The sequence below is a fragment of the Lissotriton vulgaris genome, chromosome 5, assembly GCF_964263255.1.
Source record: "Lissotriton vulgaris chromosome 5, aLisVul1.2, whole genome shotgun sequence".
Lineage (NCBI taxonomy): Eukaryota > Metazoa > Chordata > Amphibia > Caudata > Salamandridae > Lissotriton > Lissotriton vulgaris.
This window is the reverse complement of record NC_141693.1, coordinates 1602655466-1602682906: the sequence shown is the minus strand read 5'-3', so window position 1 is coordinate 1602682906 and position 27441 is coordinate 1602655466. Positions and strand designations below refer to the sequence as shown.

Sequence of the window (27441 nt, the reverse complement as noted above, 5' to 3'; positions counted from 1 at the left end):
CTCACATCTTGACAACCACCCAGACAATCTGTTGAACTGCCTCCAGGAAATCCATCACTGGATGTGCGAGTCATCACTTAAGCTCAACGGATCGAAAACCGAAGTCATGCTTATGGGCAAGAAATGGACCACCATCCCCCCATCGGTCTGGCCAGACGTTTTCGGCGAGGTGCCCACCCCGAAACAAGAAATCAAGACCTTGGGAGTCTGGCTTGAACCTGAGCTGTCCTTGAAGACCCAGGCAGCCAAAACGGCAGGTACCTGCTTCGGACTCATGGGCTCCATCCGCAGGATCCTTCCACTACTTCCGCCCCTATCAAGGAAGCTCTTGGTTCAAGGTCTGATCCTTGCTCGGCTGGACTACAGCAACGCTGTCTATCTTGGAGCCCCTGAATCCACCTTGGCAAAACTTCAACAAACTCAAAACGCTGCTGCCCGGCTCCTTATGAGTCTCCCTTCCAGAGTCTCCGCCAGACCAGCGCTCAAGGCCCTACACTGGCTTCCAGTACGTCAGAGGGTAGAATTTAAGGCCTTGTGTACCGCCCACAAACTCCTCAACGGGCTAGGCCCTTCTATCCTGAGAGACTTGGTCACTCCATACAAGGCCTCCAGACCCCTGCGCTCGGATAACGAGCGTCTGGCCAATGTCCCTAGATTTAGGAAGGCACGCACTGGCGGTCGACGCTTCTCAGTAAAAGCGTCCTCAGGATGGAACTCACTCCCCCGCCTCCTGCGGCTGGAACCCAGCCACCTCCTTTTCCGTAAAAAATTGAAACCTCTGCTTCTCCCAAAATAGTTCCCCTTCCCCCTCTGGTCTCCACAAGTTTTATAGCGCGGGGATGCCTCCGGGTCACCAGGCGCTCTATAAATCGCTAAATAAATAATAAATAAAATTGACTTGCTTTTTCGGCAAGTAGCATGCTACTCCGGAACCTATAAAGGATTAGTGGTGAATTAGTATAGTGAAAATCTGAAAGTAATTTGAGTGGTGGATATGTTAGTTAGTTATTTGGATTGAGAAGTATAGTGGAGCGCTAGAAGAGGGAAAAGGCTTCCCTGATGAGATGTTGAAACGCTTTTTTGCCAAGTAGGACTCTACTCTGGAATTCATATAGGACTCATGGTGAAGTAGTACAGTGAAATATGAAAATGATGTGTTTGGTGGGCATGTTGGTCTGTTATTTAGATTGAAAAGGATAGTGGAGGGATAGAAGAGGGAAGAATTTAGATTTTTTTATTGGTCATAGCAATAGGAGGAGGCTTGGGATGAGTAAAAGGGAAGTGGAGGGGGAAGAGTCCGAGGGAAGGGGTTAGAAAGGCTTTGTTAGGAGATCTGAATAGTAAAAAGGTATGAGCTGATGCAAGGTGGTGTAGAGTAGCAAAGAGTCTAGTAAGGGTTATTTTGGGGATCATAGTAGTGGTATGGGGGATGGGATGAATTAGAGGGTGGAGGTAGAGGATATATTGATAGAGGTTTAGGGTAGGAAATAGGGTAGTGCATTGGAAAGAGTAGTAGAATGAGATTTGAAATGAGTCAGAGAGTTGAGGTAGAGGACATATTGAGAGCGGTATATGGTGAGAAATAGGGTAGTGCATTGGATTTGCTGAATTAGAAGAAAAAGAATAAATATATAGATACATAAGTACATGGAAGGTATATATATGCATAAGGAAGGTAGTATATGTAGATTAAAGATGCAACTAATAAACTTCGGCTTTCAAGTGTTGTTGACTTTTTTTTTTTTTATTTACAATGTTTGTAATTCCATAATGAAGGAATTGGTGATCATTAGTTATAATAAGAGATTTAGTTATTTATGCATTTACTTATATACATGTTAAAAACTTAGAATATTGTAACTATCAGTAAAATGTACATTTGTTAAGCAGAACTAATGAATATCTATATTTTTTTTAACATAATTTCTATACACATTTATGGAAAGCAATACACATGTGTAGATACATATGTATATACTGAGGTATATGGTGTATTTTTCTGGTTGCGTATGGTGTTCATGCAGCAGTAGTTTTCTGAAGATAAAGTGGTTATCCTTGGATCTTATGTTGAGGGGTAAAGAGTTCCATGGTGTGGCTGCAGAGAAGGATGTGCCACCCAAGGTTTTTCTTGTACTTTGGGATTTTGAGGCAAGATGCCACTCTAGAGCAGAGGTTCCTTTGTTGAATGTGTTCAGGGATTTTATTCCTGATGAAGAGCGGTCCCGTTCCATGTATTGCTTTGTGGGTGATACAAAAAAGTTTGAACATGGATTATCTGGCCACTGATAACCAATGCAGGGCTTTAAAGGCAGGGGAGATGTGGCCTTGCAGTTTTATGTGTAAGAGTAGGCTGGCATCCGAGTTCTGAATCCGTTGTAGTCCTTTCATAGTAGTTAAAGGTGATCCATGGTAGAGGCTATTGGCGTAATTGAGTTCGAACAGAACAAGAGGGATGGTAGCCTGGACCTTGGGTAAAAATGCTGAATGGGGGAAGATTTATCTCCGTTTTTATAGTAACAAAGCTTGATCTTGCTGGTTTGTCCACTTTGGCATTCATTGATAGCTTTAAGTCCATGGTCTTTCCGAGGTTTCTTACTTCCTTAGACACTTTAGGCGGTGTTCCCAGATCATCAGGCCAGGCGGCGAGCGGGTCATAATTTTCTAATCGCCACATGTGAGTATTTCCGTTTTGGAAGCACTCAATTTGAGATGGCTGCACGTCATCCATTGATCCACGGCTCTGAGACAGCTGAAAATAAGCGACTTTCCAATGTCTTTGGCGCTTTCCAGTTGGAAAAGTATTTGCGTGTCATCTGCATAGTTATAGAAAGTGAGGTGAAATTGATTGATCAGTGCCGGTAATGAATTCATGTAGATGTTGAAAAGGATGGGCGACATTAATGCAGACCTTTTCCCTCTTCTATCCCTCCACTATCCTTCTCAATCCAAATAATTGACTAGACCAACATATCCACCAGCCAAATTAATTTCATATTTCGCTATTCTAATTCACCACTTATTCTTTATGGGTTCCAGAGTAGCATGCTACTCGTCGAAAAAGCTCTTTGTCATGTCGTCAGGCATAGTAAGCGCTATATAAATGCTGTTACAATACAATACAGTTGCCTCAGACAGATCCCACCATCTACTCTCTGAATAAGCAGAGAGTACCGAAAAAGGCTAGTGCGTCAAAGGAGGCATGGGCCATATCGATACTGCTTGAAACCTAACCATTACGGAAGTTCATCCGATGGGGCCCAGAACTACCAAGCAGGTCTCCTAAGCAAAGTAATATCACAAGCATACGAGTGGCCCATCCACACAAAGGTAAACCAAATCTTTCATACGTGTGGGAAGTCCAGAATACATATCTTTTTAGCAAAAGAACATGTAAAATGTCAAGATTTCAAATTTAGGTACCAAGAGAAGAGACCTATGGGAAATGTACTTTTAATTTACTGATCTTAGCCTCTAGTAGTAAGTCAGTGTCTGTAATATGCTGATTCTGGTTTTGTCCTTAGGCTGCAGGAAGAGCCAGGCCCAGAGCTGGATTCTGTGATTCTTTTGGATGACGTAACTGGCGAGCCCATTATTTTGCCCCCTGCCCCAGAGTCCTCCGAACTTCCTGCTGGTAAATACATCTGTACTGTATTTATATAATGCATCGTGTGTATTAACTTTTCGGTGGTGACTTTTTCATCTTCCGTTGTTTTTTTTCCAGAGGTGACACCAATCGAGCCTCGTGTCCCTTCACTTCAACAAGTTCCGTTGTCTCCTATGGTTGTAGAGCGCCCAAGAAGCCCTCAAGTAAGCACTTATTTACAGAAAATAGGAATGTCAGTCTATGCACCTCATATTTGTGAAAAGATAAAGTTGCCCACACCCTCTGTTCATGTCTTAAGTTGTCCACACCTGTGCTCTAGATAATATATGAAAACAAGGAATAGGGTGTCCTTCAATGTATGTGAAGTAAAGGCAATGATGCACTCTCAAAAGTTGTAAACATCTATAGCAGCCGAACCTACTCTAATTGTTAAAAATAGATGTTTTGGAAGTGAGTGTTTTTTGTTCCACCACTGGGATGGGCTGGTGTGGTTTCCTTTCCATTGCAGCAGCATTTCAGCTTCGAATGATAACACTTGGTGACAAACATTTGTGGATGGTTGGTGTGGGCGCTTTGATACAGGATCAGTCAGGGTGGGAGTCAAAGTGTCCTTGCACCTTTGACAGGAGACAATTCTTCCAAGGGCTTTCCTCTTTCTTTGCAGATTTTCACAATGTTCTTTTACTTGTTTACTTTGACACTGAAGAACAATCACATAGTGGACAATCTTGGCTGGTTCTTTTAGAACATTTCCGATTCTCACCCCTGGTGACATTGCATGGGTCAGGGTATCTTCAGAGGTCATTTGAGATGCAGGAGTGAAAGAGAGGAAAGAGTGTAACGAACCTGGTAACCAGTGTGAAAAGAAGATGGAATTACAGATGAAATGTTTCATAGAGCTCAAAAGTTGCAGATAGACTGGGCAAAAGCGGGCCCATTCAGAATGGGAACACAATGTTGCACCCTTCAGCAGCAAGAGTGCAAGAACATCACAGATGGAAATCAAAGGGATTTTCATCCTGTGTGATCTCAGGAAGGATGGAGAAATCGGGTAGCTGATAAGTTTTAAAAGAGATTATGGGTGAAAGCGGCATGACTCAATAAACATCAGTGGGCACATGAGCAGCGGCAGGAACAAGCTGCTATGAATCAAGCAAATCATTGGTTTCCTTTCCATAGAAGATGGTTAAGCCTTTTACCATTTTGACCCAAATCTCTCTTGGCCATAACTGGATAATCCATTGGACAATGAACACATTTATGAAATCTAATGCAAACCACATACTGCAGAGCATTGTTAGCCTCAATGAGTCAAATAAGACAAAACAATAAAGCACCAACCAAGTTATTTCATTTTTCTTGAGGAGATCCGACTTCCATCTTCTCCCGCTACTTTGCCTTGAGGAGCAGATTTATTACAAACTAGTTTGTTCGTTTTTGCTGATGCTGCCGTTCATAGGGACATGGACCCCCACTGGTGCATGTGTCCTTGCATCATTGATGATTTTACCATGAGGTGGGACACAAGAAGGCAATATACTTTAGACTGCTTAACTTGCTTCCTCATTTATTGATAAATGAAACCATCAGTACAGACAGATCCTGCAATATTCCTTTTGTAATACATAGGAAAACTTCTCCTTCCCAATTTGCCAACTAAGGAACTGGAGCTAATCACTATACATTTCTGTTTGCATAGTCTCCAAATATCGTCCATGTTAAGTAACCCAAATGGGACTAAGAAGGAGAAAAAAGAGCATAAAGTGATCATTAAAGCAGCCTTCAAAGTATATTCTACATATCCGCTCAGCTTCCTCTACGGTGAAAACTCTCCCGGGAGATCAAGAATGACCTCTTCAGGCAAAGGTCACAATGAAATTCCCGTCTGCCCTACATTACCCCATTACCATCTAGCTTCTCATTATGTAGCATCTGCTGAATTTATGCCATCCAGGAAAGTGCGAGCAGATTCCTCTTGTGTGAAGACAAAGTTTTCCCTTCATCTCAAACTTTCAGACATCCCAGGGGATTCGCCATCACCGGAACCTCCAGAGCCAGTAGCTCAGTTCTAATCTCCCACAGTTCAGACTTTGGGCCTTTCGACGCCACGTGGGCCTGCTGTCGATGGAAATGAGCTTGTTCAAAAGGTGCCCACAATGCCACTTCAAATTCCTGCATACTGACAAACCTACATTATGCAACAAGTGCTTATCACCGGAGCACACCGAAGAAAATTGCCCAGCGTGTGCCCAATTCCGTTCGAAGAAGACCATCCGGAATCAACGGGCTGCTAGGGAAGAGATGCAGCGGCCGGCACCGGAACCGGAGAACATCTTCGATGATGAACACGACCTCTCAGAAGCGGCGGACTAGGATCTAGAAATCGTCACCGTTGAGGACCAGTCGGACTCTGATGACCAAATCACGCCGGGGCAAAAAGTGAGTACCCAGCCCCCAACACTGCTTATCTCAAAAGATAAGGCTCCGGTCGAAGCATCGCCTAAAGGCCTTCGCCGAGATCGACAAGCTCCTTCAGAAGCCCTGCCTTCCGGCTCGGCTCCGAAGCACAAAACCAGGCCTTCTGATAGCCCAGGACCGAGTACCACTTTCCCCAAGGAGGTTGTCGACCCCAAGAGGGTTGTCGAACCGAAGGACGTCGAACCAAACGTCGTCGAACCGAGGAAGGTTGTCGAACCAAACGTCGTCAAACTGAAGAAAAAGGTTCTCGAGCCAAAAGCTATCGAGCCAAAGAAGAGCCTCGAGCCAAAACGGGTGGTCGATCCAAAAAGAACACCCGACCCAAAGAAGGCCGTCGATCCTACAAAGAGTGTCGATCAACACAAACAGGATCACACTACAAAGTACGTCGAGCCGAAAAAAGCCATTGACTCGACCCCCGAAAAAGCCATTGACTCGACCAAAAACATTGAGCCGAAAAAGGCCGTTGAGCATAAAAAGCGTATCAAACCAAAAGATCCGGTCGATCCGAAACAGGTTGCCGAGCCAAAAAAGGTCGGCAAAATTAAAAAGACTGTTAAACCAACAAAGGACGTCGAACCGAGAAAGTTTACCAACCCAAAAGCAACAGCAGAGCCAAAAAAAGCTCCACAACCAAAGGCCCTCGGGCCAAAGACTCACAAACAAGTCACTAAGCCAAAAACATCGGCGCCAAAGCCACGGACAGTTGAGGAAGAACTATTCCATCCTGATCCAGTGAGTGAGGAACAACCTAAACTATATATAGACCCTGAAACAGGACACGTTACAGTTTACCACTGGAAAAAGAGACCATTGGACACGGACACTCCTTCCCCTGTTCCTCCAAAGAAAAAAGACTTCGGGACATCTCCCTCAAGGCCTTTTAATCCTCCTCCTTTCTTTCCTAATATGCCTTTTGTGCCCTACTCTCCTACACATTCAGATTATAATGATGGAGATAACATGGGGGTAGATCCTCAGGATAATTTTAATGAGCCAGAGGATCCTGATGCACAGGATGACACATGGGATGACCAGAATGATCCATATGACCCACAACCAATCCAAGACACCTCCTCATACCCTACAAAGCCGTCGCCTACTGACAACACCATTGTCTTTAACCAACTGCTGGATAGGGCAGCTAAATACCACAATGTCGACATGCACACTGACCCAATAGAAGAAGATTTTTTATTTGACACCTTCCCTACTTCTGAGAAAAATGTCAGAACACTTCCTATGTTTAAAGGGGTACTAAAACACGCGCCAGACATATTCAAAGATCCAGCCAGAGCACGTGTACTCAATCCCAGGATTGAGAAGAAATATAAAGCGGCCCCTACAGACCCTACTTATATTAAATCCCAGTTGCCTTTAGACTCACTAGTAGTAGCAAACGCTCGAAAGAGAGCTAACTCACAAACCACAGGAGATGCTCCCCCTCCTGACAAAGAGTCTAAGGTTCGAGGCATGTGGGCTGCTGAATTCATATCTGTGCATAGATCGCCGGCTAATGTTGGGTCCGGATGATCAGACATTGTTGTCCTGGAAGAGTCTTCGAAGTATCACGAGATAGGTGGCTCCTCCCCTGGACTACAGTGCGCATGGGCATCGACTCCATCCCCAGATTGTTTTTTTCCGCCATTGGGTTCGGATGCATATTTGTTAACTCAAGTTCGGAATCGATAAAAAACTTTCTTTTTGGCCAAAAGGCCTGTAGTATGTCGCCGGTATTGTCTTGCGATCGGTGCCCAGTTCTGTTCCAGCTCAGTTCCCGAGCCGGACATCCAGTGGAGCCGCGTGGCTTTTCAGCACTGAAGGCCCGGTCGATGCCAGAGGCCTTATCGACGACCCATCATGGAACGGAGCCCGTTCAAAAGATGTCCCGTGTGTAACTCAAAATATCCCCACATCGACGTCCACCCAGTGTGCAACAAGTGCCTGTAGCCGGATCACGATGAAGCCAGCTGTATGGCTTGTTCTCGTTTTCGCTCCAAGAAGACGATTCGACTTTGACGAGCAGCGCGCAAGGAAGCCCAGCAGACGGCACCTGACCCGGTGAACATATTCGATGCCGGGGACGATGAGGGGGCAGAGCGGGAGGTTCGAGATGACCTGTCTGATCCCGCATCGGAGATTGACTCCAGCTACGACGCCGATATTGAAATGGTCGATACTGAAGACGTCGTCGACGAGGTAGGAGACGACGATGGGGCCTTTGGGGCCATGGAAGATAGCTCAAGTGAGGAGCTAGGCCCGAACGCTGATACTGGGGCCGAGACACTGTAATAAGGCCACATGGCCTTACCCAAGATCTTACACTAGGTCCTGCAGCCTCGCCTTCGGGCCTAGTTTCGGACACTTCTAAGGAGCCACGGGTTGCCAAATCGAAACCGAAAGAGAAAGCTTCAGTGTCTACACAACCAAAAGCACTAGAGGCGAAATCGAAACCGAAAGTGCGTATTGCTTTGGTCGGCTCGAAGTCGTCTGAACTATCTGCACCGACGAAGCAAAAAGGTGTTATCGACCCGGTGAGGTTGCTAAAGGGTGTCGAGCCGAAGACTGGGACACTGAAAAAACTGGTCAAAGACGTCGACCCGAAAAAATCGGCGCGGAAGACCGTCGACACAGACGAAGGACTCGGAGCTCAGAAGGTTCTCAATCCTACGCGTCGACCAGACAAGGCTAAGAGCGGTACGAACCTCGAGTCGACGCCTGGCGGTGGCTCGAAGGAACCCGTCGGATCGACGCAGCCGTCCGCCTCCTTCTCGACGCAGGTGTCGGACTCGCTCAAGCGAATTAAGGAAAAGGCTTCGGCTGTCGGACCAAACGATACTCCACCACCAAAGCCTGCCAGAATACTTCAAAAGTCGCCGGCGCCCATCCAGTTCACGCTGCCGCCGAAAGTGGTACCTAAGGCCTTCGCCCCAAAGAGGGCCGTCGAAGCGTCTAAGAAGGTGTCCACGGGGCCGAAGCCCACAACTGCGGTACTGGTCACGAAGCATCGACAATCCTCGCTAGAAGAGTAGTCGGAACAATTCATCGATGCCGACACAGATAGACTTTCAATTTACAAACGAAAGATCGCCCCGGAACAGCCTATGGAGTCATATAGAATCCCATTGAAAAAGAAGAAAGATTCTACTACAACACCTGTTCTTGTCGAACCTATATCTCCACGTGGCCAATACACTGCTCCTGTTTCGCCCACTTACTCGGATGTGGAGACAGGGGAAGGTGACAATGAGGAGTACAGCTATCCTGTGGACACTGATCCAGAAGATCAAACTGAACCCTGGGCAGACGCTGCTGACCCAGGGGATCCACACACTGCCCCGGACAGTCATGTGTATGCTGTAAAAACATCGCCTACTGAAGACTTGGCGGCGTTTAATGCACTTATTGAAAGGGCAGCCAAAAATCATGATGTTCAGCTCCATGCTGACCCTATTGAAGTGGATTTTCTGTTTGACACCTTTTCCACCTCAGAAAGAACTGTCAAGACTCTGCCAATGTTGAAGGGTGTCTTAAAACATGCTGGAGACATATTTAAAGAGCCCACAAGGGCCTGGGTAATAAACCCCAGAATTGAAAAAAAGTACAAACCGGCGCCTGGGGACCCTACCTACATTAAGGGACAGTTGCCGTTGGACTCTCTAGTGGTTTCCAATGCCCGGAAGAGGGCGAACTCACAAACAACGGGTGATGCTCCTCCCCCTGACAAAGAATCTAAAGTGCTAGAAGCATCAGGGAAAAGGGTGGCAGCTCAAGCGGCCAATATCTGGCGCATTTCAAACACTCAGGCACTCTTAGCCAGATATGACATGGCCCATTACGATACACTTGAGACCCTGTTACAATACTTGCCAGATGAATATAAGGAGGCAGCAGAGATGCTAATTCAGGAAAGAAAGCTCATATCAAATGCTTCTATCAAGTGTGCACTGGACGCAGCAGACACCGCGGCCAGAGCCATTAACACCAGTGTGATGTTGAGGCGACATGCCTGGCTCAGAATCTCCGGGTTCAGCCAGAGATACAGACCACCATACTAAATCAGCCTGTAAACTCCGATCATTTATTTGGCCCAGAGGTGGACACCACCTTGGAAAAAATCAAAAAGGACACTGAAACTGCAAAGTGTATGGGGGCTCTCCAGTCGCATCAGTTCAGGGGTGGTTCTTTTCGTCGCTCAAACAATAGAGGAGTTGCCAGAGGCCAGCTGTCCCAGCAAACACAGTACAATAAAGGTGGCGCGCAAACCACATACACCAAACAAAGTAGAGGTGGCTATCGTGGAAACAGTGCCAAGGGCAGAGGGCGTGGAAACGACAGCTCCAGATCCTCCGCCACTAACAAATAGTGACGCCTTGTCACTGCCCCCCGACCACACAACACCGGTCGGGGGGAGACTACAACAGTTCCTGCCAGTCTGGAAATCCATCACCACAGCCAGGTGGGTCAGGAAGCTTATCCAGTACGGTTATTGTCTGGAGTTAACATCTACTCCACCCACCATACCCCCAAGACACCGTCCTATTTCCACAGAGCATTTGCACTTATTGCAGCAGGAGGTACTCGTCATGCTGCAAAAAGGAGCAATCGAACTCGTGCCTGTGGAAGAAAGAGGCACAGGAGTGTACTCACTGTACTTCTTAATCCCAAAAAAGGACGGGTCCCTCAGACCCATACTGGACCTCAGACCCCTAAACCAGTACATCCTGTCAGAACACTTTCACATGCTAACACTGCAGCAGGTCCTACCGTTGCTCAGTCAGGGAGATTTCCTCGCAACATTAGATCTGAAGGATGCATACTTTCATATTCCGCTACACCCGTCACACAGAAAATACCTCAGATTCACCATTCAAAATCAGCATTACCAATTCAATGTCCTCCCTTTCGGAGTGACGACGGCACCCAGGGTGTGTACAAAGTGCCTGGCGACAGTGGCTGCACACCTACGGAGACAAAATGTTCACGTCTACCCTTATCTGGACGACTGGCTTATCCAAGCAAAGTCGGCCGAGCAGTGTGCCGCCCACATGTCCCACACCATTCACCTTCTTCACGATCTGGGATTCTCACTAAATTACCTAAAGTCCAACCTTCAGCCCGCCCACGTACGACAGTATCTGGGTGCGACGATAGACACTCTGGCAGCCAAAGCACAGCCAAATTCAGTGAGTATAAACAGCATGCAATTGCTGATACAGAAATTCAGACCTCAACGCTCGCCTCCAGCGAAAGTGTTCATGCAGTTGATAGGCATGATGGCCTCCTGCATTTTCATAGTCCCGCACGTGAGGCTACTCTTCAGGAGTGCTTAGCACGTCAGTGGAATCAGGCTCAAGGACAGTTAAAGGACCTAGTGTTGGTAAGCGGTCGGGCATTCAACTCTCTGCATTGGTGGAACCCACGAAACCTTTGCAAGGGCCGACCGTTCCAAGAGCCTGTTCCACAAATTGTACTGATGGCGGACGCGTCTCTCCAGGGATGGGGAGCTCATGTACTCCACTACACAGTGCAGGGACTATGGACAGCACAGCAAAGAAGATGCACATCAACCTTTTGGAACTGATGGCAATCTTCATGGCGGTGAAATCTTTCAAGGTACACTTGTGCAACAAGGTCGTGTTGATCCGGACGGACAACATGACTGCCATGTACTACATACAGAAGCAGGGAGGAATGCACAGTTGTCTCATCTGGCTCAGAGCATGTGGAAGTGGGGAACATCTTCCTCATGGCGGAACACCTCCTGGGCAAGGACAACCAGATGGCGGATCTGCTCATCAGACACAGCCACCAGATGCACGAGTGGGAGATACATCCATCAGTACTCCAACGGTTCTTCCAGCAATGGGGTCATCCACAGATAGACCTGTTCGCCACAAGGGAAAATGCAAAATGCCAAGCAGGTTCCCACACCCACAGTCGCAGGGCAATGCGATATGGATGAACTTGTGAGGCAAATTTACGTACGCTTTTCCCCAGCACCTTTGATACTGCTGGTGGCACGCAAACTACGGCAACACTCGATGACCCTCATCCTGGTTGTTCCAATGTGGGCACGCCAACTGTGGCACACCACTTTTCTGGAACTATCCGTGGTACCGCATCAACCGCTACGCCTCACACCCAGGCTTTTGACGCAGAGCCATGGAGACATTCAGCATCCAGATCCGCAACAGCTCAACATGGCGATCTGGCTCCTGAGGTCCTAGAATTTGGCTACCTCAACTTGCCGCCGGAATGTATGAATATCATCAAGGAGGCAAGACGGCCCACAACCAGAGCATGCTATACGGCTAAATGGAAAAGGTTTGTCATATATTGTACCAACAATGACATTAACCCACTGGATGCATCTATTCAAAACATCATCTGTTATTTGTTGCATTTATACAGATGTAATCTAGCGTACAGTTCCATTCGCATACATTTATCCGCCATAGCAGCCTATCTTCAGAACAGACAGCACCTCTCCTTATTCAGAGTGCCTGCCATTAAAGCTTTTCTGGAGGGACTTAAAAGAGTGATCCCTCCCAGACACCCACCGTCACCAGTCTGGAACCTGAATGTGGTCCTCACCAGATTAATGGGACCACCTTTTGAACCTCTACACTCTTGTGAGATTCAATTTCTGACTTGGAAAGTTGCTTTCCTAGTGGTCATTACCTCACTGAGGAGAGTTAGTAAACTCCAGGCACTAACCATTCAAGAGCCATTCATCCAGGTCCACGCAAATAGGGTGGTATTACGCACCAACCCTACATTTATGCCTAAAGTGATTTCGCGGTTCCACATGAACGAGACCATAGAACTGCCAGTTTTCTTTCCCAATCCGGAAAATGTCGCAGAGAGATCCCTACACACGTTAGATGTCAAAAGGGCTCTAATGTACCATATAGACAGAACAAAGGATTTCAGAAAAACAAAACAGCTTTTCGTTGCCTTTTCTCCACAACACATCGGCAACCCCATTTCCAAAGCAGGGATAGCCCGGTGGATCGTTAAATGTATATAGATTTGCTATGCTAAGGCTAAACGCACACTAACCATTCCACCACGAGCACACTCCACACGTAAGTTAGGAGCGTCCATGGCTTTCCTGGGGAATATTCCTTAAGAAGAGATATGTAAGGCAGCCACTTGGTCCACCACACATACATTTACGAAACACTACTGCGTAGATGTGCATTCTAAACAGAAGGCAGCTGTAGGACAGGCTGTTCTCAAAAGTCTTTTTCAGACTGCTGCAGCTGGCACGGGCAGCCGCCGCTAACAGGAGGGAGTGCTATGTAATCTATGCACAGAGATGAATTCAGCAGCCCACATGCCTCGAACCGAATATGCTACTTACCAGTATGCATCTGTTCTTGGCATGTAGGGCTGCTGACATTCATATCGCCCACCCTCCTCCCCGGCGCCTGTAGCAGCTGTAGCATTCAGAATTACTATCTAGCATGGACATCACTCACTGTATTACACTCCATCTCTGCCACAATGGCGAAAAACAATCTGAGGATGCCCATGCGCACTGTAGTCCAGGGGAGGAGCCACCTATCTCGTGATACTTCGAAGACTCTTCCAGGACAACAATGTGCAATCATCCGGACCCAAAACTAGGCGGCAATCTATGCACAGATATGAATGTCAGCAGCCCTACATGCCAAGAACAGATGCATACTGGTAAGTAGCATATTCGATCCATGTTTTATAGGTAGATGCAAGGCCGTCCGGCCACAATAATTGTATTGCCTAGGGCTGTAATCTAATTGATCCAGCATTAAGGTTGGTTGAAGACACTCACCATGGTTCAAGTCAAGGAGTTCCCTTTGCATGTAAGTTTGCCCAGAAAAATGGGCAGGGGTTCTGGCGCTGGTCGCGCTCTGGGCGCAGACGGGCCTGCCTTTGGCGCGCCCGCGGCACGGTCGCAGCATCTGGTGTTTTATTGTAGTGGTGGTGGGAGGTGAGAGCAGCAGACTAGAGGGCTGACCTTAAAGGGCGGGTCCGCTCTTACAGGCAGTGCGAGGAACAGCTAGTAAAGTGCAGGCAAGTAGTACAATTCAAACACAATGTAACAATTCTAAAAACACTAAAAAAGCTAAGCTCAGTAATGTAGGAGCGAGTAAGAAAGTCTCCCAGTGCTCCAGCAGCGCAAGTTCCGGGTCGCACGTCATAGTGGTCAGAACATCACAGGGAAATCGTGGAATGAAATGACTTGGATGGGCTTTTGGATTTTTCCATTCAAGACTATTTTTATAAATTAATTCTAGTTAATTGATTTCAAAGCACAATGTTGTACTTACATTTAAGTAGTAAGTATGGTACAGTTGTAGGAGTGTTTTGCTTCCTTATTAATTAATTGCAAATTGGTAAATTTTACACTTCCCTAAATAAAAACTGTTCTGAAAACATAGCTCAAGGTGCATCATTTTATTTGTGAGTAGATAGAGTGATTGTGACAACGACAAGTATCAGAATGGAAAGAAAAAAACAGGACTGGATGGACTTGATTGGCAAGACATTGGTTCTTGTATATGATAGGAGAGGCGACATTGCCATTTACACAGTGATGTACTTGGGAATAAGTTGATACCTTAGATAGATGTATTGTTGCATATCCTTAGAGATCTATTAAGCGTGATACAAAATATCAGTAAATAGTATGTATTGTAGTCTAAACATGCGCACCATTGTACATGCATGATATCGGGTCATCGCCTAGAGGCCTTGACCTTTATCTGAACTAAAGAACTTTTTCAACTTCTCCCTATAGTTGGAGCTCCCGGATATATATGAGCTACCAGGAGCTGGTCCACGGAGACGCCGCCGCCAACTACGCTTCATTGACCAGGTAACACAGATCCCGCCGGAGGTGATAAGGCAGCTGCTTGGAGATCCACAGGCCCACTGCCAGACAAGGGTGAGTTCCAGGGGTAGTGGAGTGACCCCGGCCTGTAACACCATATCTAATTCAATTTTGTTAGTAGTGAAATTAACCTAAGGTTCTGGAAAGGCATGGATTTGGTTAAATATGCGCTCACAATCTTTTGTTAAGAAGATCCTATTCCAAATCTGTGCCTTTAGACTATTGCATTACCCATGACCCTCACTGTTTCCTTTGGTGTAGCTTCTTAAAACATCTTGCACCACATGTGACCTTTACTTTGATGATATCCAGCTACTGATCGATTTCAGTAATAATTCCAATATGGTAAATCTGTTTGAGGACTATTTACCTATTAAAGACTTGATGCACACCAATAGCATTTGCTTAAATGCCAACAAAACTGGCCTAGTGCTATTGAGTAGGGCTCCAGGCTTCAGTCTTTTCCACACTGGTTTGTGTTGCTTTCAATGTTGGGAATCATGTTTGATGCCAATGTGCCTTTCAGCCCACAAGTTTAGGCCATTGTCAATTTTGCATTCAGCACCTATATGCTGTAGCCATCGTCTGTTCATTGCTAGCTTCCAACAATTGTAAACTATTCATTTAAGCTTTTGTCTTTTCTAGAATTCACCACTAAATGACTATTTAGGCCTTCCCATAAACAAGATCTTCAAAATCCAAAAAGAGCAGACCCCATATGTCTTGGACTTAATAATAATAAGCATGATCATGTCACACATACAAGAAATTAATTAGTATGGCTCGCCTTAGAAAAACAGATGCACCATTGATGCCCGACGCTGGTATGAAACTCTTTACATGACAAGCACCAGTTTATTTGGCTGACTTCACTTTTACTTCCCGTCAGCTCACCAGACTGCTATGTTCTAACAAAGGAAACTACACATTTTAAACTGGGGCCTTCGAGGCTTAAGGAGAAATAATTGAAAGTTATAGGTGCTAAGCTTTGGAACGATCTCCCAAGAGACAAATCAAGGCTGATCCTCTTGGCTTTGATATTTCAGTTTTTCAGTCCTTTTCATTGATCTGTTTAATTTGTATGTTATGTGTTGGCACCTAGAGCCTGGGATTGTCTGGTAATGTTGCACTTGATAAATTCATAAACATATTAGATTTATCTCCGGCCTTCTCCTTTGACTGGCATGTAAAGCTCAGGTCAGTGCCTTCATAAATAGCCCTATCATTTAAACAAAGTAGTAATTTCTAGATCTGTACCCTTGTCTTAGCCATGTGGTCAGAGAGTTCTTACCTAAGTATGTTTCCCCTAGGTTTGTTTATCTTTGGTGTACTACTGTTGTTCCATTTTATTTCTCTTTCTTCCCCATTCCCTTATTTATCCCTGATCACCTTTAACATTTAAGGTGTTGCTCTAGGGTCCATCAGAATGAGCAACTGAGAGCTTTGGCAGGCGGCTGTTGGTGGTTTTGTTGAAATACTCTGCATAAAACATGTTGAAGTGCTTTGCTTATTTACATCATGCCTATCACTGGCGATGAAGACAACTTGGAGAATAGCTGTGGTGGAGGCAGCACTGACACCAACCCCACACTTTTGGATCACCTTCCGTCAACTCAGTCGGTCTGCTGTGGCGCCCACCAATGCTATACTTTTGCCGAGTGGAATGCAATTGACTGAATTGTTGTTCTTTCAGCCACAGTGCTCATCTCCTGAATTCCACTGCGCCCCTATGCTGTTGAATGTCCTATTGGAGTGGTTTGCGACAGCGGTTCACCATGTTGCACTCATAACACATGAAGAAGTGAGGCCCAGCAAATATCTGCCTGCTCTTCACATTACTGCCATGCTGGAGGCACTGCTGCAATGCCATTGGCTGCGACCTGCCTGACCTTGGCGCAACCAGGACGCTGGGTCTTGTTGTGTGTGCTCTGTGCTGCTTGGATACACTTTCTGAGGAGGGAAAGCGGATCTCACCAGAGTGTTTTCCCTATCTGGTGGCAAAGGATCGATCTGAGCACCTTGTAATAAGCTATTCTTGGCTCACCTTTTCTGAAGTGAAGCAAATCCTTGGTGCATGGGCACTGTTCCTTCTTAGAGTGCTTTGGCAGAGAAAGGCCCTTCTCCTCACACATGGCAGTGTTCTCTGACTGATAGTCTCTTCCCAATGTGATCTGGTTTGTCTTTTATCGCTCTCCTTGAGAGCATATCGTTGTGTTAATGCTTCTTGGATGCCTGCCCTCTGTAGCGGCTCCTGGTGTAGCTGGAAATCCCTTTGTGTTCTCCCCCCGTGCGCTTGGATGTTTTCTACAAGGCCGGTAGTGATTAACAATTCGTAAAGCACTGTGAATTTTTTTTTTTTTACTTTAAACTCGTATTTTATTCTGCTACGTTATGAAAACTAGTAAGGGGTACTGAGCTAGGTGTTACATTTGTTTATGAACTTTTCCCATAGGTTTCTGTGTAATCTACAGCCGATAACGTCTCTTCAAACTTCAAGCATCATAAATGTATTCATTATTCTTAGTATTTGTCTACTGCAGAATATAGTCTTTATTACTGAAGTTTATATTACTCCAGTATAGGGCCTTCCCATAGTTCATATGTGTGTATTGCCCTCCCATTTCACCTTGGAATGCTTGCTTCCATGGCTGCAGCGTGCATGTCTCAACTACCACTGTTTCCAAATGAAACAGGAACTCCTCTCACCTTGAAAACATTGGGTCAAACTATTTGAATCTTATCCAACCGCCAAAGGAGGTGAAATGATTTCCCCTTTGAGAAATCAGCATGTTTTTCTTTATGACCTGGAAGTGGAAGGGAAAGTCTTCAAGAATAAACCCGAGAGCATTTTGCCAGAAAATCTACGGATGTATTCCAACCAGCGTAAAAAAATGTGGATGATCATTTTGAAGAAGGATTAATAGAGAGAATGGTGAAATAGAGAATGTAGCTCTTTTTTGGCAAGATGCAAGTAAAAATGTCAATTATAAAACAAGTCTGAGTACTATCCAGTACGTGCAAGTTTGGGGAGTTATGCGACGTCCAACTTATCCAGCGCACTAACAACCCTTGCATTTAATAAAAACTGCTCGCTAAAAATCCATATTTCAAGGAAGTGATATTCATAGAAGAGGGGATTGTGCTTACAGTGGACTGTGCTAAAGACATTAAAGTTTCTGGTGGATCACAAAAATGTACTGCTAAAACAAAATAAAGCAAAAATCAATTATCAAATCGTAGTTCTGAGAAATCCTCCCCATATAAGACAACCATTGAGACTCAAGTCTTTTCGGTGTGGTAATTCCGGACTTCTAGGAAACAGTACCACTAGTGCTTCAAGAACCGTGGTGTGCAGGAAATGTAGTAAGAGAATGCATTTTTCAATGATAGAATACCAAACATGTCAGTACCCATTAAAGTCTAGAAAAAGGCTTCAATACATTTGGTTTCCAAATTGGCAGCGATGTTGATAATGATGGGAAACCCTTCCTGCTTACAAGATTGATCTTTTTAGTCTTAACAGTAATGTTTACCAGACATATGCTTTGACATATACCTTAGTAGATAAAGGAATGTTTGAAAACCTTTCTTCAGACATGATTGTTGCTCTAGAAGTATCAGATTCTGGCTGTGGTGGGAACAACAAGGACTCTGTTCCTCTAGGCAAGATGTTAGTGATGCACATTTCTTTCAAAGTAAGGTCTACGGTGGTCATGATACATGAGGGTAAGAGAACACTCATTTTTAGCTCTTGCCTTGACAGCGCATGCTCTGTCTCTTCGAGACGTGTTATGTTCAATCTGGGGGCTTCAGTCCGCTCATTGTTTTTCATTTGTCTGTTTCATTTGCAAAGCTTTAAAAGATTGTGTTATTTATGTGCTTGCTGTGGCAGCTGCAAGTCAGCATGTGACTCCTTATTATTTATTTGCTTTCTCTCAACATGGCAGCGTCTGTAGCCAATGAAGACTTTACGATTTATTCCTTATGCTTCCCTTTATAGCGTCTGTCTCCTTTTCAAAGCTATTTCTTTGCTTTTTATCTTTGGTTTTTATATCATGCAATCTCTAGATTAGATCTGAAAAGTATAATTAAAATCACCTTTGAAATTAAAGCGAGCGTTACCTTTTTTAGGTCTCGCCTAGCGCTGGAGCGCTCATGCGCTCCTCGATCTGCAGGGCTTAATGTGATCGAAAACATTTCTGTAGTGGACTTGTAGCCACGTCCATCATTTTGATTGGCTGGCGTCATCATTTATGTTAAACGCTGGCCTCCGATTGAAAAGTGAGGCCTTTTTGTTACCGCCCTGTCTCCTTCTGCAACAGCCCATCCAGACTGGATTGTTTGCTTGTGGCGTGACACGGTCTCCTTCATTAGTCTTTGTAGGTCCTTTTTTTTCCATTAAAGTGAAAGCGTGATGGCGACAGCTTGTTTTAGTTTGTAAGCCCTCTTTTCTTTATTGGGTTTCGGCCTGCTTTCACTTTTAAACACTGCATGCTTTAACTTTTATTTATTGTTTTTTTCTGGCCGCTTTCACTTTCAAACACAGCATGCTTTTAACTTTTCTTTAATGGGTTTCTGGCAGCTTTCATTTTCAAACACGGCATGCTTTAACTTTTCTGTAATGGGTTTTTGCCCGCTTTCACTTTCAAACACGGCATGCTTTAACTTTAGTGGCCTCGCTCCACAGGATGTTAAGCGCCCCTGCCGAGACTCAAACCCGGTTCACCAGCGCTGAAGTCCACCTGGGAAGTTCCTCGCGCCTCTAGTGAGTCTTTCAGTTGCACGAAGGACCGTTTCAGTGGAGATGTCCTGTGACGGGTTCTGGTCAGGCTTGTGATAACATTTTCCGGTCTCAGGTTTACCACTGCCTGTACGAACAGTTGCCATCTTGGAGTGGGAGACATTCGATTGTTTTGATGAGTCTTAGTCTTAGCTGTTGTTTATATGGAGGCGACAGTGGTGGCACTCTGTATCACCTACGAGCAAAGACCTGCTACTTCCGGGTGTGTAAACATCTGTTTACAGTATTAATCTTGGCATAGGACTGATTATGAGAAATTAAGGAACTGATGTTTGAACACTACTGAGACAGCAAAACAGCATTTTGCGATTTATATACATCCTAGTTTTGTGACTCATTTCGAATTACAGATAGGAGGGAGCGTGAAAGGGACTTCCCTCCTAATTGCGAGTAACAATCAAATAAATCAAGGGTTTGTGAATGCAGTAGCAAACTGTTGAACAGACAACAGTGTTGGGGCGGCAGGATTTAACAAGCATTTTCAATGCACTAGGTGTCGTTAAGCTATTGCCATCATAAATGACAACGCCTTTTATGTATGTTTTAAAAACCAAAAGGCATTGTCATTTACAATGCCAATAGCTCAAACTAGCGTCAATTTGAGACCTATTGCATTGCAAATGCTTTTCTTATTTTCTTCACGCAGTTACGTTTTGCTATGTTGTCAGTAGGCTTTCATTTTTTTTTTTTTTTTTAAACAATTTTTATTGTAGACATACCTGTACAGGCCAATACACACATAGCAGTAGCATCATAAGTGTCCGCAGATATATAATACATTTCTCCAATCAGTACACAGCCGTCCGGCCCACAACCCGGGGGTTGGGCGGCGTTGAAGCCTCTGCACATCCATGCCTGACGTTCCATATAGAGGAGTGGTTAGTGTCCGGATTAAGTGTATGTCTACTTTTATAGTCCTACTAAACTACGCGCTAGTCCCCAACTCCCCTCCCCTGCGCTAATCCATAAACTCCCCCCCCCCCCCATCCCATCCCATCCCGCCCACCATCACCCGCCTAAGGCAACGCAAGTACCATCCCTGGGCTGCTAGCTTCATGCTCCCCATATTCCTGCTGTTCCTGGGGCCTTAACTCGTCTCCTCCGTGCCCTCTACCCCGGGAGTCTCCTCCTCTGCGTCAGCTTCGCTATCCCTGAGTGCCTGCACCATTACTTCCCATGCGGTCGCAGTGTCAGCCGCTGTCTGGTTAGGGGTCCTGCGCGCAAGTTGGTATCTATGTGTGCTGTCAGCCGTGGCCCATTTCAGAAACTCCTGCCGCCACCTACGTGGAGTAGGCCCCAGCCTCGCCTTCCAGTTCTTGGTGATCTCCCTCTTAGCTACCATCAGCCCCATGTCGATGAACTTACTCGTGAGCTTATTTTTGGGGGTGTGGGGAAACCAGTGCAAAAGACATTCGGCCGGTCCGTACTCTATCGATCGTTCAGTCACCTCATTCAGCACCTCCCCTACTTCCTGCCAAAAGTCCCGCAGGGCCGGGCACGCCCATAGCATGTGCACCAACTCAGCCCCCTCCTCCGGGCACCGGGGGCAGGCTGCTGTGTCATCGCCAAAATACCGCCTGATTCTACCTGGGGTCATGTACGCCCTATGCAATACATAGTAATGGATCAGCTGGAACCTGGCGTTCCTTGTGCTGTTGCGAGCCCTACGGACAAGTTGTGCCCAGGTCGTGTCCGGTATGTCCCTATTCAGATCCGCCTCCCATTTGGTTTTTAGGGATGTGAGAGGAGGGATATTCTCCCTAACCATTCGATTATACAGGCATGTAACCGCCTTAATCGTGCCCGCCGCCATCATGGTGTACTGGCACACCGCTGCCGTCTCGGGTTCCCCAAGCCCCGCGCCCCAGTGGCGTGCATCGCCCTGGTTACCGCTGCGTGCAGCAGAAATCCCCCTCTCGGGATACCGAAGCGTTCTATTAACTCCTGGAACGGGAGCAGTGCACCACTTTCAAAGAGGTCCCCAACTACCTGTATTCCCGCTTCCTCCCATTCCTGCAGGCTCGACCAGTCGCCGCCATGTGGTAGTGCCGTCAGCATGGCCAGTGGTATCTCAGGCGCGTAGGGGCGCTGGGTGCCCGCTCTCTTCTGGGCCCGGTTCCAGCATTGGCGGTACGTGCGCTGTTCCAGCGACAAATCCCGACTGTCCAGCCGCTGCTGGAGGGTTATGTACGCCAGGACGTGCCTGGGCGTTCCCCGCGAACTTTCGTCCTCTGGGCCCCGAAATACCCTCGCTACCTCCTGCGTGAAGACCTGTAATTGGGCCGCTAGGTAATAGAGCTCAAAGTCTGGCACCGCCAAACCCCCCTCGTCTTTCGGGCGAGAGAGCGTGGCCAGCGCTACTCTGCATCGTCCCGCTCCCCAAATGAACGATGTGATCTGAGATTTAAGGAGCTTAAAGAAGGAGCCAGGTATCCAGATTGGGAGCGTCCGGAAATAGTACAGTAATCTCGGTAGGGCTACCATCTTTAGTAGGGAAATCCGGCCCGCTACTGATAGTGGTAATGTGGACCAGAAGGACATACAGCCCTTCAGTCCACGCACACAGCGTCCCAGGTTGCCCTCAAGTAAGTCTTCCGACTTATGGTAGATGTGGACCCCCAGGTATTTCATGCAGGTAGGGTTCCAGGTCGCCTCCGACTGGTGTTGCGGCTGGGCAGTGCCCTCCAACAAGCTCGTCTTGGGCCAGTTGACCCGCAGGCCTGACATCTCTCCGAAGCTCTCAAGTAGAGCCTCCGCCCTCCGTAGGTCCTCACCACCGTCGCAGAGGAATAGTAATAAGTCATCGGCATACAGCGAGATGAAATGATGTCCGTCACGGGTCGGTACTCCGCGGGTGTGCCGCCCCGTTCGGGCCGCAGCCGCTAGCGGCTCAATAGCCAGTGCAAAAAGGAGCGGTGATAGGGAGCAGCCCTGCCGAGTGCCCCGCTCCACCGGGTATCGGAGGGACACCGCCGGCCCTACCCTTACTCTCGCAATCGCTTCCGCGTAAAGGACCTTAGTCCAGTGGATATAGCCAGTTCCCAGGCCGAAACGCTCCATGACAGCATAGAGGTAGTCCCTTCAGTCAGTAGGCTTTCATTTTGCAACTTTATTTACATGTGGACATCGCCTTCTTCACATTTAAAGAATTATAAGCAAAGAAGAGCGTATGTTGCATACAGTTACAGAGGCCAACATTAAAGCTGGGGAACCTGATTTAAGTCCCAGCAGGAGGCTCAAAATCCCTGCAAATCACTTAATAGCTGGGTGCTGTAACGACCGGGTTCTAGACTAGATGGGATCAGCTCCTGAGAGCCCCTCCAACCCAGGCGGAACGTAACCACCTCCCTCCTCAGGACCATCTATCCAGGCACCTGGGTACCTACCTGAGGATGGGGAACTCGCAATATACAAGCTCATATCATCAGAAACACCACTAAATCTATAGGGATACTAAGAATACTCACTGATTACTAAGGACATCCATGCCCTACACCACACTCATACCTCATAGTCTCGCGACCACATGGGTCCAGACTAATCTACCCTGGGGCAGTTCTGATTATCTACCATTACACACTGATCACTATCAGTGCTCACTCGACACACAATCTGGCGTGCCTACACACTGGGCTGTAGCCCCAGTGCTCACTCTTTATCCGGTCCACAATCCGGCGGACCTAAGCACCAGTCTCCTACCTGGTGTTCTCATTAACGCCACTTTCCCTAGAGGCGATCTCATTACACACCGTGTCCCCCCGGTGCTCACTCAAGCCGCAATCTTGCGGGTATACACACTGACCACAATCAGTGCTCTCACTAACGCCACTTACCAATGACGACCACTTTCCTATGAATACCTTCAGCTCTCTGTCTCTCTATGTTGGGAAGTCTCTCTCTCTCTATTCACTAAGGGCTTGCTACTACAATATTAGGAGTTAGAACAGCTTTCCAAATTGAATTATGTACCTTCTGCTCTTGGCATCAAATGTTCCCTCTCTCCCTACTTGCTCAGTCACTCCTTACCTGATCGGGATTCGCATCCGTTCATGCAAACAATGTCTGACTAGAAGACCAGGTTACCCTGATTGAACAAGAATACAAGGCACATGTCGGTTCACTAAGAACTGGGGAAGTTTTATTTTAACAATGATAAAATACACATACATAAATCTGCGGGGTCTCTATGACTAACAGGAACTTTAACACACCGCTGAAAGAAAAGGATTAGACATACAGTACAAGGTTATCTGCGGGGTAACAGGAACTTTTAACACACCGCTGAAAGAAAAGGTTTAGACATACAATAGCCTAGGGAATAAGGACAAGATTAAGGTGTAATTGTAAAGGGGACTAGTTTAAACTACCTCACCTATTGGAAGGAAGATTTCTCTCTGACTCTGGTGGGATCAGGTCTCTCTCTGTCTCTCCCTCCGTCACCACAACACCACGCCTCTGGTTCAATTGCTCCAGCTGACAGCCTTAGCTCCTCCATCTGCTTTGATGCTCTCTGCACTGCTCTCTCTTCAGCTTCAGCAATCATCTGCCTTCTTTCTCCATTCCAGAACTGCACTGCATTCTGCAGCTCCAGCAGACATCCTGCTCTCTCTCTCCTCTGCAAGAACCAAACTGCACTGACTCCAGACTGCACTGACCACTCCTCCTCTCCTGCAGCTCGCTAATATGGATTCCTCTCCCCTCATGGAAATTTCCAACAGAGGGCTGCCTCCCACCGAATTCCTGTGCCTGCTCCAGAGCTCTTTGCGCAACTGCAGTGCCCAGCTGCTTGTTACGTCTGGGCCCAAGAGACAAACACATTCCTCGGATAAGAAGCAGTCCTGACTGGTTTTCCTCTAGCAGTCAACAGCCTTAACTATAAACTTTACCTTTACCCCTGAAGCCTCTCAGCTCCATCAAAATGGAGTCCCTCTAGTTCTGGGCCTGTACGCCTGAGAAGGATGAAATAACCCTTAGCTCTGTCAGAGTACCTACATAAACCATACCAATGTGTAATATAAAGTCAGGACCACAGGATCCAACCTCTACTATAAGCAATAATGACAGGCCAAAGCCAATAGGCAATAGATGGCCTCTTCTAGGTCTGGAAGAAAGGGCTTAAAAGGGCCAACACAAGCTAGGAATACGTATCCTAGATGTGAGCAAGATTAAAGTCTATATCACTGCCAACTAGGGCCAAAAGCCTGTCTATACAGGTGCCTAGTAATAAATGTGTCCATCTGTAATACACCTTGTGCCAATATAAAGTGCTCCAATCCTTTGGGTTGAGTCAGCAGTTTATAATACATCATAGCATTTCATAATACCACTGTTGAATAGGCTCCAGGACAGAAAATAAAAACAGAGAGGATTTTTGCGTACATTTCCAGTAACATACACTGGCCAGCACGCTATGGACATTTATTCCAACTGCCATTTTCCTACTGCTCTGGAGGACTTGGAGTCAGGTTTTATAAACCAAGGGCCTCTCTTAATGACTCTGGAATAATTGGATTTTGTTTCCATTATTAAATATCAGCTTCAAGTAGGTACATTTCACAATGTTATTACAGGAACTTTGTTTTGTAAATAGATTTACATTTGGTCTTCACCTGCTTCACTATATAATACATCATATCATTTAACTTTATAGCATCTGAAGCCTTTTCAAGCTATTTCTTTGCTTTTTGTCTTCAGTGTTGATTCACGCGATCTTGCTGCACCACCCCTTTTAACCCCTTGTGGAAAAAGCAGCCTGTTTTCCAGAAACCTCCTTCACCTTTTAAATCCCCCTCATAGCACTGCTGACTCTTACCACACAGTGCATAATTAATTAAACACAGAGGTGTGAAAGCTTTAAAATTAACCAAAACGATAGCAGACTTGACTCCATCCTGTTGCACCCATTCAGATTTAGCCAAGAGGTGTGAGCGCTTTAAACTCAAATAAGGCAGTGAAGGTAGCCTACAGGCTACAAGCCACAGGCTAAAATAAAGGATTATTAGAAGACCGCACAATAAAATGTATCTCATTCCTGCTTTTTTCAATAAACACCACTGTTGAATAGGCTCCAGGACAGAAAATAAAAACAGAGGATTGTTGCGTTCATTTCCAGTAACATACACTGGCCAGCACGCTATGGACATTTATTCCAACTGCCATTTTCCTACTGCTTTGGAGGACTTGGAGTCAGGTTTTATAAACCAAGGGCCTCTCTTAATGACTCTGGAATAATTGGATTTTGTCTCCATTATTAAATATCATCTTCACATAGGTACATTTCACCATGTTATTATAGGAACTTTGTTTTGTAACTACATTTTCATTTGGTCTTCACCTGCTTCACTATATAATACATCATATCATTAAACTTTATAGTGTCTGTAGCCTTTTCAAAGATATTTCTTTGATTTTTGTCATCAGTATTATATCACACGATCTCTAGTTTATTTCAGAGAAATATAATTCAAATCAACTTCCAACCTAATGCATGTCGCATTTTTCTTATTTGTTTCACGTAGTTACATTTTGCAGTGTAATCACTAGACCTTCGTTTTGCTTTAAAACTGTTATATTCCCAAGTTAAGCCCATTCAGCGAAGCAGCTTATTTCTTACATTGTCCTCACAAATAACATTTTGAGCTGTGACCCTTTGCACATATTTGCGTGCAAAACAATGTTGGATTTGTTACCTTGAAAGTAAACTTCTTTACACATCTAGCTTCGCACACCATTATCACAACGCCCTGAATATTATGTACAAAGTGTTGTTTACACTATGTACAAATGTCATCTCTATCTTCATCCATGGGGCGACAGGGCTATCTATATATTCAGAAAATCACTAATCTATACGCACATCGTAAGGCTGCTTTCTATTATGAAAGATGAGCATCCTGATAGATTAGTAGAGGAGGCACTTCCGCTAACACCGAGGTCCCTGCATGCTGTGAAATCACCATGCAGCGGTCTGACATCTTGTGAGGGTGTGTCCAGTTTGTGACCAAGATGGGGTCCTTCATTCTGTCCCATCAAGTAATGGGGTTGGATAGTCCCTTGGGGGGATTCCTGGCTTCACATCTAATACACTCTAGATACACTCAGAGTAGGGTTCTGTTATATCCTAAGTATTACATTTATATGTAATCAGCCTAGGTCCTCCTAGCTGCTCAGCCAGAGTGAGAGATGGTATTGGAATGTTGGTGTGACTGTGATGAATGGAATGCCTGGGTGCCTGTGTGGATGAGTGGTGACAGTTGGAGATGGGCTGAGCCGCCAGGCAGGCTGCTCCTGGTGGGGCTGGTACCACACTATAACTGGCTGGTCTTAAGATTTGTGTAATCTGGACTGAGACATAATAAAGAAGACTTGAAAACTCTATCTGGCTCCTGGTGTCTACCTTTACAGCAGAATTGGACCCTAGAGTCTCTTAGTACAGCACAGAAACCAAGGGACTACAAAGAAACTACAAGAGAAACCAAGAGATCCTAAAAGCAACTACATCTACAAAGAATGTATTTCCAGGCAAGCCAGCGCCAACCCCACCAGTGTCCTTACCAATGGACAGCCCCACCGAACAGTGTCATCACCTACAGACAATACAGCCTGTAAATACGCTAATGGTCTACAGTGAGTTGGAGGAGTAGTTAAACTACAACCGCATCTGGTGTTCCAGCCACA

General features: G+C 45.9%; 1 protein-coding gene and 1 pseudogene across 1 annotated transcript in view; both read left to right on the top strand.

Moving 5' to 3' along the window:
- The window catches only part of REC8 (REC8 meiotic recombination protein), a 579900-nt gene that overhangs the window by 190721 nt on the left and 361738 nt on the right, over positions 1 to 27441 (top strand). Inside the window, exons 10-12 of the mRNA XM_086920433.1 lie at positions 3522 to 3631; positions 3722 to 3807; positions 14871 to 15017. Of these exons, the coding sequence (XP_086776559.1) occupies positions 3522 to 3631; positions 3722 to 3807; positions 14871 to 15017 (343 nt within the window). The remainder of the gene's footprint in view (positions 1 to 3521; positions 3632 to 3721; positions 3808 to 14870; positions 15018 to 27441) is intronic.
- On the top strand, positions 5320 to 14754 carry LOC147716793 (uncharacterized; annotated as a pseudogene).